The following is a 14,659-nucleotide window of genomic DNA, read 5'->3' on the forward strand; positions in this document are numbered from 1 at the left end:
TCTGTCTCCTACAGATGAATGTACTTTGGTGCGAAAAGTTCAACTCAATCCCAGAACAACAGCAAAGGACCTTGTGAAGATGCTGGAGGAAACAGGTACAAAAGTATCTATATCCACAGTAAAAACGAGTCCTATATCGATATACCCTGAAAGGCAGCTCAGCAAGGAAGAAGCCACTGCTCCAAAACCACCATAAAAAAGCCAGACTTCGGTTTGCAACTGCACATGGGGACAAAGATCATACTTTTTGGAGAAATGTCCTCTGGTCTGATGAAACAAAAATAGAACTGATTGGATATAATGACCATCGTTATGTTTGGAGAAAAAAGGGGGTGGCTTGCAAGCCGAAGAACACCATCCCAACCGTGAAGCACGGGGGTGGCAGCATCATGCTGTGGGGGTGCTATGCTGCAGGAGGGGCTAGTGCACTTCACAAAATAGATGGCATCATGAGGAAGGACAATTATGTGGATATATTGAAGCAACATCTCAAGACAGGAAGTTAAAGCTTGGTCGCAAATGGGTCTTCCAAATGGACAATGACACCAAGCATACTTCCAAAGTTGTGGAAAAATGGCTTAACGACAACAAAGTCAAGGTATTGGAGTTGCCATCACAAAGCCCTGACCTCAATCTGTAGAAAATGTGTGGGAAGAACTGAAAAAGTGTGTGCGAGCAAGGAGGCCTACAAACCTGACTCAGTTACACCAGCTCTGTCAGGAGGAATTCACCCAACTTATTGTGGGAAGGCTACCCGAAACGTTTGACGAGCAGGTCTCCACATACTTTTGGTAATCTCTGCTTCATCTTTTGTGATGTCCCCACAATGTAATTTAAAGGCAATGTTACCAAATACTAATTGAGTGTATGTATACTTCTGACCCACTGGGAATGTGATGAAAGAAATAAAAGCTGAAATAAATCATTCTCTCTACTATTATTCTGACATTTCACATTCTTAAAATAAAGTGGTGATCCTAACTGACCTAAGACAGGGAATTTTTAATAGGATTTAATTTCAGGAATTGTGAAAAACTGAGTTTAAATGTATTTGGCTAAGGTGTATGTAAACTTCCGACTTCAACTGTAAGTGCTTTCCATTTCAATTAAGAATTGTGTGAGCATGGTGGTGATTATGGGCCTTTTGGACCAGTTAGCCCATTTATGGTTGGCCCCAGTCCTGTAAAATACAGGTCACTAGCATGTGTGGTGTAGCCGCCAGAGCTTGGTAGTCTGTCTGCCCTTGATTCTCAGTCTGCAATAAAAAATGGTTTGGGAATCTCTGAAGATTTATGTGAATGGCATGGATACCCATCCTGAATTAATTTGATATAATTGGAAACTGAAGTGTTCTAGTAAACATACGCTGCCATCTAATATTAGCAATGGAAGACTCCATTTAGCTAAATAGGTCAGATATCTTTTAGTAACAGACATGAGAACTGATGAAGAACAGATTTAGTCATTGTAAACACTTAAAACACCAAATAATCCCCAAGGATCTCCTCTAACATGTTCTATCATTTGTATACATCTGATTTACACATCTCTGCTTCAGTTACGAATGACTGATTATATATGGAGCAAAAAGGGAAAAGCAACTTCAGAGACGGAGTGGAAATAATCAATTTCACCCTGGTGGAGAGAGGGGTTAGAGTACATTTACTACTACTGGGGATACTGGTGTGCAATGGATTACTCCACTGAGACAGGCGTGAATCAGACAGGTTTCTCATTTGCCATAAATAAATAAATATATAAACTCAGCAAAAAAAGAAACGTCCCTTTTTCAGGACCCTGTCTTTCAAAGATAATTCGTAAAAATCCAAATAACTTCACAGGTCTTCATTGTAAAGGGTTTAAACACTGTTTCCCATGCTTGTTCAATGAACCATAAACAATTAAGGAACATGCACCTGTGGAACGGTCATTAAGACACTAACAGCTTACAGACGGTAGGCAATTAAGGTCACAGTTGTGAAAACTTAGGACACGAAAGAGGCCTTTCTACTGACTCTGAAAAACACCAAAATAAAGATGCCCAGGGTCCCTGCTCATCTGCGTGAACGTGCCTTAGGCATGCTGCAAGGAGGCATGAGGACTGCAGATGTGGCCAGGGCAATTAATTGCAATGTCCGTACTGTGAGACGCCTAAGACAGCGCTACAGGGAGACAGGACGGACAGCTGATAATCCTCGCAGTGGCAGACCACGTGTAACAACACCTGCACAGGATCGGTACATTTGAACATCCCACCTGCAGGACAGGTACAGGATGGCAACAACAACTGCCTGAGTTACACCAGGAACGCACAATCCATCAGTACTCAGACTGTCCGCAATAGGCTGAGAGAGGCTGGACTGAGGGCTTGTAGGCCTGTTGTAAGGCAGGTCCTCACCAGACATCACCGGCAACAACGTTGCCTATGGGCACAAACCCACCGTTGCTGGACCAGACAGGACTGGCAAAAAATGCTCTTCACTGACGAGTCACGGTTTTGTCTCACCAGGGGTGATGGTCGGATTCGCGTTTATCGTTGAAGGAATAAGCGTTACACCGAGGCCTGTACTCTGGAGCGGGATCGATTTGGAGGTGGAGGGTCCGTCATGGTCTGGGGCGGTGTGTCACAGCATCATCGGACTGAGCTTGTTGTCATTGCAGGCAATCTCAACGCTGTGCGTTACAGGGAAGACATCCTCCTCCCTCATGTGGTACCCTTCCTGCAGGCTCATCCTGACATGACCCTCCAGCATAACAATGCCACCAACCATACTGCTCATTTTGAGCGTGATTTCCTGCAAGACAGGAATGTCAGTGTTCTGCCATGGCCAGCGAAGAGCCCGGATCTCAATCCCATTGAGCATGTCTGGGACCTGTTGGATCGGAGGGTGAGGGCTATGGCCATTCCCCCCAGAAATGTCAGGGAACTTGCAGGTGCCTTGTTGGAAGAGTGGGGTAACATCTCACAGCAAGAACTGCCAAATCTGGTGCAGTCCATGAGGAGGAGATGCACTGCAGTACTTAATGTAGCTGGTGGCCACACCAGATACTGACTGTTACTTTTGATTTTGACCCCCTCTTTGTTCAGCGACACATTATTCAATTTCTGTTAGTCACATGTCTGTGGAACTTGTTCAGTTTATGTCTCAGTTGTTGAATCTTGTTATGTTCATACAAATATTTACACATGTTAAGTTTGCTGAAAATAAACGCAGTTGACAGTGAGAGGACGTTTCTTTTTTTGCTGAGTTATATATATATACATATATATATATATATATATATATATACATATATATATATATATATATATATATATATATATATATATATATATATAACTCAGCAAAAAAAGAAACGAGATATACAGTGAGGGAAAAAAGTATTTGATCCCCTGCTGATTTTGTACGTTTGCCCACTGACAAAGAAATGATCAGTCTATAATTTTAATGGTAGGTTTATTTGAACAGTGAGAGACAGAATAACAACAACAAAAATCCAGAAAAACGCATGTCAAAAATGTTATAAATTGATTTGCATTTTAATGAGGGAAATAAGTATTTGATCCCCTCTCAATCAGAGATATTTCTGGCTCCCAGGTGTCTTTTATACAGGTAACGAGCTGAGATTAGGAGCACACTCTTAAAGGGAGTGCTCCTGATCTCAGTTTGTTACCTGTATAAAAGACACCTGTCCACAGAAGCAATCAATCAATCAGATTCCAAACTCTCCACCATGGCCAAGACCAAAGAGCTCTCCAAGGATGTCAGGGACAAGATTGTAGACCTACACAAGGCTGGAATGGGCTACAAGACCATCGCCAAGCAGCTTGGTGAGAAGGTGACAACAGTTGGTGCGATTATTCGCAAATGGAAGAAACACAAAATAACTGTCAATCTCCCTCGGCCTGGGGCTCCATGCAAGATCTCACCTCGTGGAGTTGCAATGATCATGAGAACGGTGAGGAATCAGCCCAGAACTACACGGGAGGATCTTGTCAATTATCTCAAGGCAGCTGGGACCATAGTCACCAAGAAAACAATTGGTAACACACTACGCCATGGAGGACTGAAATCCTGCAGCACCCGCAAGGTCCCCCTGCTCAAGAAAGCACATATACAGGGCCGTCTGAAGTTTGCCAATGAACATCTGAATGATTCAGAGGAGAACTGGGTGAAAGTGTTGTGGTCAGATGAGACCAAAATCGAGCTCTTTGGCATCAACTCAACTCGCCGTGTTTGGAGGAGGAGGAATGCTGCCTATGACCCCAAGAAAACCATCCCCACCGTCAAACATGGAGGTGGAAACATTATGCTTTGGGGGTGTTTTTCTGCTAAGGGGAAAGGACAACTTCACCGCATCAAAGGGACGATGGACGGGGCCATGTACCGTCAAATCTTGGGTGAGAACCTCCTTCCCTCAGCCAGGGCATTGAAAATGGGTCGTGGATGGGTATTCCAGCATGACAATGACCCAAAACACATGGCCAAGGCAACAAAGGAGTGGCTCAAGAAGAGCACATTAAGGTCCTGGAGTGGCCTAGCCAGTCTCCAGACCTTAATCCCATAGAAAATCTGTGGAGGGAGCTGAAGGTTCGAGTTGCCAAACGTCAGCCTCGAAACCTTAAATGACTTGGAGAAGATCTGCAAAGAGGAGTGGAACAAAATCCCTCCTGAGATGTGTACAAACCTGGTGGCCAACTACAAGAAACGTCTGACCTCTGTGATTGCCAACAAGGGTTTTGCCACCAAGTACTAAGTCATGTTTTGCAGAGGGGTCAAATATTTATTTCCCTCATTAAAATGCAAATCAATTCATAACATTTTTGACATGCGTTTTTCTGGATGTTTTTGTTGTTATTCTGTCTCTCACTGTTCAAATAAACCTACCATTAAAATTATAGACTGATTATGTCTTTGTCAGTGGGCAAACGTATAAAATCAGCAGGGGATCAAATACTTTTTTCCCTCACTGTGTATATATATTTATAATTTGCGACTGTCGACTAAATGGGGTCAGCCCTAGAGTTTACCACACAGCATGTAGAAACAAGCCATCCATAGTAATCCTAGCCCAGTGATCTAAGACATTGTTATATAGCAGAAGCTAAAGCTAGGGCCTGCCGAGTGGCGCAGTGGTCTAAGGCACTGTATCGGGTTCGCCCATGGGGCGGCACACAATTGGCCCCGCGTCGTCCGGGTTAGGGGAGGGTTTGGTCCGGGGGGATTTCCTTGGCTCAGCGTGCTCTAGCGACTCCTTGTGGCGGGCCGGGTGCCTGCAAGCTGACTTCGGTTGTCAGTTGGAAGGTGTTTCCTCCGACACATTGGTGCGGCTGGCTTCCGGGTTAAGCGTGCAGTGTGTGAAGAAGCAGCGCGGTTTGGTAGATCATGTTTCGGAGGACGCATGACTCTCAACCTTCGCCTCTCCTGAGTCCGTTGGGGAGTTGCAGCGATGAGACAAGATTGTAACTACCAATTGCATATCATGAAATTGGGGAGAAAAAGGGGGTAAAAAATGAAAGAAGCTAAAGCTAGGATTGTGTGGCTGTTCACATGGTTAAAGCCAAGTTTCTTCCCCTTCACTGTGATTAGTAGTATGTTCATGAAACAACATGCTGCTGATGTACTGTATAATGCATTACGGCTTCTGCTGTATTAACATCCACAAAATGTGCACTTAGTGTGATCTTGGTGTCTTAAGAGCAGGGTAAGTCAAGCCTTGTCTGAATGAGACCTAGGTGGGCCGCTGACAAACTGTATGGCCCAATTCTCCTTTAAAACTGAAAAAATACAAATATGGCTTTGTTATTGAATTATTTCGCTTTTTCCCCTCTATAACATGCTGGTACACAGAACCAGAACAGCGTGACTAATGGATTGAGTATCGGTCTAAAAGGAGAACACAGTAGTTTTTCATGCTAGGGGAGAAGGGGTAGGGCACTGACACGGAGAGTTGGGTACACACACACGCCGCACACACAGTCACGCACACACAGACAAACACACACACGTACATCAATATATACAGGCACAGATAGAGAGACAGACAGAAAGAAAGAGTGAGTGAGGGGAGGGACAGACATAGAGAGAGAAGAGAGAACCATATGGAACGTTCCACATTAACTGCCAGCAATTCTTTTTTCTCCAGTAACATCACAGGAAGGTTTTGGTGTCTGGGGTTAAAAGAGCTTGACTGTTTCTCTTATCCTGAAAAATGAGAAATGGTGCTCTCAGTCTGTCACTCCCTTCAATCGCCGTTCACTTCCCCCAACTACATGTACCCCAACACATCACAGCCAACAAGACAACCATTGCTACTCCTACAGATTCAACATCATTAATAAAAACACATTGTTTTTATTATTTTTTTGGTCATTTGTCCAAAGTCTTCTGCTATAGCTGGCCAGCCAAATTTGGCCAGTTACAGACATGAACACATGGCTCATCTAATGTTTACTTCATATACAGTATTTGGAAAGCACGGGCATCCAAGCAATGGAAACCGCAAAAACCTTCCTTGTATCACGGATCTCCGGGCTGCTCAGGTCTGCTCTGCTCTGTGTTGGTGCACACGGCAGGCCTTCATAAGGCCAGAAAAGAGTGCTCATCAAGGTGTGAAGAATCAGCCACAAGGGATGACAGTTTATTACCCAGTCAGTGGGAGCAGTTAGTGGGCCACAGCAGGTTATGTGACCCACACCGATGCCCCTTTTGTTTCCCTACAATACGATACCTTGTCCGATGGGCTGGAAGTTTATACCAGAGGAACAGGAGCTGGATCCATTTACAGAGGACCGGTTAGGTTTTTACAAGCAGAGCAGTGCAATAGAAAACATTTCAGTCATTATGAATGTAAATCCTACCACAGATTCATCTTTCACTGGCTGAACTCGATGCTCCTGTAATGAAAAACCCAATCATTACAATCTAATTGTCTTGGAAGGTCTGAAAACAACCCTCCTGACATTGGGCCAGTGGGACTAATATCCTAAACCTCTTGAGCTGCTCTATTGGAGAGAAAGCAGCTGCGATCACAGTCCTTTATTACTGAAGTGATCAAATCCATCACCATCACTGCTGCTAAAGCCTCCCCCCCCCGGGAGGGGAGGGGACTCCAGGTAGTTATTGATGCAATTAAAAGGAGTCATGCTGCCGAGCCTTAGGCATCGTTGTCACAGCAACTGTTGCCAGGACATTCAGCATGACCACACTGAAGTAGTAGACAGACAGTGACTGGCCAGTCTTGATCAACACAATGCTATTTGAGACTAGCACATCAATGTGGCTGGGGAGAGAGTGGTTCTGGACATCATGCTTCTCATTGCTGCATCACTCACTGCAGGCTGCAGGGTGTTTACCTCACAAAGACAGCATTCAGGGTTCAGCACTCCAGTCCACGAAGAAGGCTGAGGGGGGTCTTTGGTCTTATGAGCATGGAGGTCTTCTCAGCTCCCCCCCCCCCCCCCATTTTGTTTACTCAAAAGGACTACTTAGACTACTGTCTTTCTCAGTGAAATATGCACCAAAGATTTTCCAAAATAGATGCCATTAAGGAAGACCCCAAGGCGAAGTCTACTCCTGTACCACGAGTACAGTCAGACATTTCTTCCCCCCCAGTGCTGAGGCAATTTAAAATATCGAATCTGTGTTCAATTGAGCGTTGAGAATAGCTTGATGTTAGCAGGCCATCCCCTCCTCTCTCCTGTGCAGTATGGTCTCCTCTGTTCATATCAGCGTTGGCTGGCTGTCTCCTGCAGCGGTCATAACACCCATCAACACAGCTCAGCTAACCCACCATGACACTGCTGTGTCTACGGGGCCACTACCACACAGTGGAAAAGGGTAAATGTATGTGAATGCTATCTAACGAAAGAGTCCTTTGTAGAAATATGTCACCCCTACTGTGTAGCATAATCAGCATGCCTACCCCTCCTACCATTTTTAATTGGTGCGGTTTAGCTTACAATGGAAAAACACGTTGTCTCCACCTCCTCTTAAATTCACCTGAGACTAGGTGGCAACTGGTTGATGTATGAGCTCCAGCGTTCACATTCATATGGATCGGCCCCAGCGTTCACATTCATATGTATCGGCCCCAGAGTTCACATTCATATGGATCGGCCCCAGAGTTCACATTCATATGTATCGGCCCCAGAGTTCACATTCATATGTATCGGCCCCAGAGTTCACATTCATATGTATCGGCCCCAGAGTTCACATTCATATGTATCGGCCCCAGAGTTCACATTCATATGTATCGGCCCCAGAGTTCACATTCATATGTATCGGCCCCAGAGTTCACATTCATATGTATCGGCCCCAGAGTTCACATTCATATGTATCGGCCCCAGAGTTCACATTCATATGTATCGGCCTCAGAGTTCACATTCATCGGCCCCAGAGTTCACATTCATATGTATCGGCTCCAGAGTTCACACTTATATTTGGTTCAAACGAGACAAACCCAAAGGCGAAATTAAAATATTGAGGCATTCAGAGACAGAACTTCCTAATGACCTTCAGGCATGAACAACAGCATGACCTAAAGCTCTTGGTTACGAGCTGGGAAGAAGTAATATACCTCCTAATTAGTTAGTAACAGTCTCTCAAAACAAAAAGCAATTACTCTTTGAGATAATTAAATGACTCAGCCTACCCAAAGGACACTGAATTTAGCTGACAGGCGATGTGTGACTTTAAATTACGATATTAATTCTAGGCTAGCTCACTGATGAAATCTCAATGTGAGATCTCTTGGAGAGTTCTTCTCAGTATACAGTAGTAGAACACACGAGAGCAGCACACACACTGCTGAAACCGCACCCTGAAGGGCCGATCCTCAGGGCCGATCCTCAGGGCCGATCCTCAGGGCCGATCCTCAGGGCCGATCCTCAGGGCCGATCCTCAGGGCCAATACAGGAAGCCTTGCAGCGTGCTAGTGGGAACAAGACTTTACACAGCAGTTGGGAACCTGCCAATGTTTCCCAGCAGCTAACGTCAAACATACTGACCACACTGTCGGTCACAAGGGTCCATTTCAAGCATCTCTACTACGAGGCTGTATTCATACCCATCTCTACTACGAGGCTCTATTCATACCCATTGAATGAGTCCTCTGTGTGCTGTATCTATTTCCCTCCATCATCACTTGTTCTTCCCTCTCACTACCTCCCATCTCGCTCCCAGCAGGAAGCACTGTCATCAGAAGATATTGCAAATTTTGTTTGGTATGTATATGTATGTATATATATATATATATATATATATATATATATATATATATATATATATATATATATATATATATATATATATATATATATATATATATATATATATATATATATATATATATATGCTGTATATTTCTTTTTACTTTAACCCCTTTTTCGTGATATCCAATTTCGTAGTTACGATTTTGTCTCATCGCTGCGACTCCCCTACGGACTCGGGAGAGGCGAAGGTCGAAAGCCATGCGTCCTCCGACACACAACCCTGCCAAGCCGCACTGCTTCTTGACACACCGCTCGCTCAACCCGGAAGCCAGCCGCACCAATGTGACGATCGAAGTCAGCTTGCAGGCGCCCGGTCCGCCACAAGGAGTCGCTAGAGCACGATGAGACAAGAAAATCCCTGCCGGCCAAACCCTCCCCTAACCCGGACGACACTGGGCCAATTGTGCGCCGCCCCACGGGTCTCCCGGTCACGGCTGGCCTGGGATTGAACCCGGGGCTGTAGTGGCGCCTCAGCACTGCGATGCAGTGCCTTTGATCGCTGCGCTTCTCGGGAGGCCAGTTGGACTATTCTCAGGAAAATAACCTAGTCTTGATCAAAGCTCCACCCTGTTCAAGGGCTATATCAGGGTCCTAGAGTATACCTTACTGTAATAACACACTGTGACAGGTACTCTGGGAGAAAACACAGTACAGAACAACCAATCTATTTTTGTCAATTTCAACAGGAAATATTGTGATTGCCTGTGCATGTCTGTTTGATAAATCTCAAGGTCTTACATTAACATTCACATTTCAAAAAGCATTCATTACCTTTCTTTAATACATCTCCTAACTATATTGTCGTCTTCAGAACATCAGTCAGTCATTATCAAGCAGATTACATTTCACATGAAAGGCAGTAATCTCAAAGCAAGAGTAGGCCTATTCTGAGATTTAGTGTTGTGCTAAAATATTGTACTGCATACATTGTCTGATTTGGCTCGCAAAGCAAGGCAATCTCAAGCAGCTCTAATCTCAGAGAGAATCTTTAATAAGCACAGAGGTAAATAGGCTGGTAATGAAAAGTACCATTTATCATGGCAGATCTCTGGCCATTCAAACCGTCCCCTTTCCACAACATTTACATTTTAGTCATTTAGCAGACGCTCTTATCCAGAGCGACTTACAGTTAGTGAATACATTTTTTTTTTATACTGGCCCCCGTGGGAAACGAACCCACAACCCTGGCATTGCAAACACCATGCTCTATCAACTGAGCTACATCCCTGCCGGCCATTCCCTCCCCTACACTGGACGACGCTGGGCCAATTGTGCGCCGCCCATGAGTCTCCCGGTCGCGGCCGGCTGCGACAGAGCCTGGATTCGAACCAGGATCTCTAGTGGCACAGTTAACACTGCGATGCAGTGCCTTAGACCACTGGGCCACTCGGGAGACAACCACAATACCCAAGACAGACCAGTTGGTCCCATACCTTTCATAATACAGTTGAAGTCGGAAGTTTACATACACTTAGGTTGGAGTCATTAAAACTCGTTTTTCAACCACTCCACACATTTCTTGTTAACAAACTATAGTTTTAGCAAGTCGGTTAGGACATCTACTTTGTGCATGACACAAGTAATTTTTCCAACAATTGTTTACAGACAGATTATTTCACTTATAATTCACTGTATCACAATTCCAGTGAGTCAGACGTTTACATACACTAAGTTGACTGTGCCTTTAAACAGCTTGGAAAATTCCAGAAAATGATGTCATGGCTTTAGAAGCTTTTGATAGGCTAATTTACATAATTTGAGTCAATTGGAGGTGTACCTGTGGATGTATTTCAAGGCCTACCTTCAAACTCAGTGCATCATTGGAAAATCAAAATTAAATCAGCCCCAAAAAATTGTAGACCTCCACAAGTCTGGTTCATCCTTGGGAGCAATTTCCAAACGCCTGAAGGTACCACGTTCATCTGTACAAACAATCGTACGCAAGTATAAACACCATGGGACCACGCAGCCGTCATACCGCTCAGGAAGGAGACGCGTTCTGTCTCCTAGAGATGAACGTACTTTGGTGCGAAAGGTGCAAATCAATCCCAGAACAACAGCAAAGGACCTTGTGAAGATGCTGGAGGAAACAGGTACAAAAGTATCTATATGCACAGTAAAAACAAGTCCTATATCAATATAACCTGAAAGGCCGCTCAGCAAGGAAGAAGCCACTGCTCCAAAACCGCCATAAAAAAGCCAGACTACGGTTTGTAACTGCACATGGGGACAAAGATCATACTTTTTGGAGAAATGTCCTCTGGTCTGATGAAACAAAAATAGAACTGTTTGGCCATAATGACCATCGTTATATTTGGAGGAAAAAGGGGGATGCTTGCAAGCCGAAGAACACCATCCCAACCGTGAAGCACGGGGGTGGCAGTATCATGCTGTGGGGGTGCTTTGCTGCAGGAGGGACTGGTGCTCTTCACAAAATAGATGGCATCATGAGGAAGGAAAATTATGTGGATATATTGAAGCAACATCTCAAGACATCAGTCAGGAAGTTAAAGCTTGGTCGCAAATGGGTTAACTTATTTACCCAGGAATATTAGCCCTGATTTACTAATGGGTATCTGCATTAACTAAACCTCTCCTCCCAAGCCATACACCCACATGGGTAATACTTTTAAGTTGATCTCCCATCTGTCTAGTGAGGTTGTATACAACAAGAAACACAGAACTAGTTCAGTACCCTATATTCACCACACCAACAGCTAAAGTCAGAAATCTTGACAATGCCGGTTAAAACCCAGACATTTTCCAGCACTGACATTTTCCACTTCAGTCTCATTCATGCATACAGCACTTTGACGTTTATACAGTTACATTGCCAACCTGTAACCCTTAACAACAGGCTGCTGTCAGGGTCAAAATTCTCTCCTGCTTTAATGGAAAAGCTATAAAAAGACGACAAAAGGATGATACCGTTTAAAGGCACACTTCGATATAACATTTTGTTATGCTAAATTCTCTCACTCGACATACAAAAAACAGAATGGGAAATATTTATACTTTGAACACACTGCACTATAAGCCAATCAGGACAGACAGCCAACCAGAACTCACCGAGACGTCAAAGACCTCCTCTGTGTCGTCCAACATGTGGACCTTGATGGTGACATGGCGTCCGGGGGGCATGGTGGGCGGCCTGCGGCCAGGGTCCAGGGTGCTGACACCCAGGGTCTCCTGGGCTCCAAGACGCTGGGCTGCTGATGCTCTGGGCTTGGGCTCCACCATGGTGCTCTGGCCTGCTACCGTCCAGCCTGCAGGGGAGGCAGAATGGACCGTCATACACGCGCACATTAACGCATGTGTAACAGAGTAGGTTCCGTCCTCGTCTCTCACTGGGCTCAAACCCGGGACCTCCTGCACAACATCCCTAACACGCGCATACACAAACACACCTTGCAGGCTATAATGCGGTTCAGATCATGTCTGTTGACTGTTCAACTATTGATTGTTCAACTTGAGCATTAGGGAGTAGGACCCCTCTCTCCTATCCCGGAGAAAACAGAGGAGAGGTGGATTACATTAAAGGAGACGAAGGCCCAGAGGAGAGAGTTCACATTGTGTCAGACTAGCAACGTAATCTAAGCTAATGGGTGATAACTGTAGCCTTCGGCCGAAGCAATTTGTTTCCTCTCTCTACAAATGTGTTGCTTGATTTCAAAGTGCAACTGAATAACAAAGGGAATGGGGTAGTCAGCTGTACAACTAAATAACAAAGGGAATGGGGTAGTCAGCTGTACAACTGAATAACAAAGGGAATGGGGTAGTCAGCTGTACAACTGAATAACAAAGGGAATGGGGTAGTCAGCTGTACAACTGAATAACAAAGGGAATGGGGTAGTCAGCTGTACAACTGAATAACAAAGGGAATGGGGTAGTCAGCTGTACAACTGAATAACAAAGGGAATGGGGTAGTCAGCTGTACAACTGAATAACAAAGGGAATGGGGTAGTCAGTTGTACAACTGAATAACAAAGGGAATGGGGTAGTCAGCTGTACAACTGAATAACAAAGGGAATGGGGTAGTCAGCTGTACAACTGAATAACAAAGGGAATGGGGTAGTCAGCTGTACAACTGAATAACAAAGGGAATGGGGTAGTCAGCTGTACAACTGAATAACAAAGGGAATGGGGTAGTCAGCTGTACAACTGAATAACAAAGGGAATGGGGTAGTCAGTTGTACAACTGAATAACAAAGGGAATGGGGTAGTCAGCTGTACAACTGAATAACAAAGGGAATGGGGTAGTCAGCTGTACAACTGAATAACAAATGGAATGGGGTAGTCAGCTGTATAACTGAATAACAAATGGAATGGGGTAGTCAGCTGTACAACTGAATAACAAAGGGAATGGGGTAGTCAGCTGTACAACTGAATAACAAAGGGAATGGGGTAGTCAGCTGTACAACTGAATAACAAAGGGAATGGGGTAGTCAGTTGTACAACTGAATAACAAAGGGAATGGGGTAGTCAGCTGTACAACTGAATGCATTCAACCTAAATGTGTCTTCTGCATTTAACCCAACCCCTCGGAATCAGAGAGGTACGGGGGGCTGCCTTAATCGACGTCCACGTCATCGGCGCCCGGGGACCAGTTGTTGTTTAGGGTTAACTGCCTTGATCAAGGGCAGAAGGGCAGACCATAAAATCAAATTGTCGAACAACCCAGCTAGCACATTTGGTTGTGGGTATGTACGTTTTTGGTTTCCCATTGGTTCTGGGATAAGTTTGCTGACAGTTAAAATGGAACGTTTTTTAAACTTTATGAGAAAGGAAGTGAAAATGTTGCCTGTTCTGGGAACATACATTTTTAGGTTGCAGGGAGGTTCTGAGAAAGTTTTTCTATGGTTCCCTGAAAGTTTTATTAACGTAACGGAAATTATAAGTTATTTGAAGGTAATTAAATAATGTTCTGAGAACACGTTTCAATAAGACTTTTAATAACCCGGATAGCTTAGGTTAACTATTTTGAACTCCAAGCACAGATAGGACACATGGAAATGTATTTGCTTAGGCATTAATCATGCAAAAACATTCATTTTTTTTGCGGCACAGTGTCAATGAGATTCAAACCTATGATCTTCTGCTCTCTATGCATGGAATTAATCCTCTGCGCCACCAGGATGGTGCTAGCATGCCATGTTTTTTTAAACTCATACAAAGCTGTTCATTTTAGTCTATTCAAACAGACCCAATTTAAAAGGAAACAAGCACTCATTAAGATCAGGTGTGTCCAATTAGTGGGCGCGGCCAACACACCTGAACACACTTAAGAAGATAGAGTTTTGTTGATGCTGAGAATGGAATGTACAGTGCTATGAAAAAGTATTTGCCCTCTTTCTAATTTTCTCTACTTTTGCATATTTGTGATAC

At 44.3% G+C, this 14,659-nt stretch overlaps 1 protein-coding gene across 1 annotated transcript in view; it reads right to left on the reverse strand.

Annotated features, from left to right (window-relative positions):
- LOC311124434 (FERM, ARHGEF and pleckstrin domain-containing protein 1-like) overlaps positions 1-14,659 on the reverse strand; it is a 122,889-nt gene that overhangs the window by 99,773 nt on the left and 8,457 nt on the right. Inside the window, exon 2 of the mRNA XM_084198583.1 lies at positions 12,344-12,540. Coding sequence (XP_084054709.1) covers positions 12,344-12,514 — 171 coding nt within the window. The 5' untranslated portion in view covers positions 12,515-12,540. The remainder of the gene's footprint in view (positions 1-12,343; positions 12,541-14,659) is intronic.

The sequence above is a fragment of the Coregonus lavaretus genome, assembly GCF_964263955.1.
Source record: "Coregonus lavaretus genome assembly, contig: HAP1_SCAFFOLD_285, whole genome shotgun sequence".
Taxonomy (NCBI): Eukaryota; Metazoa; Chordata; class Actinopteri; order Salmoniformes; family Salmonidae; genus Coregonus; species Coregonus lavaretus.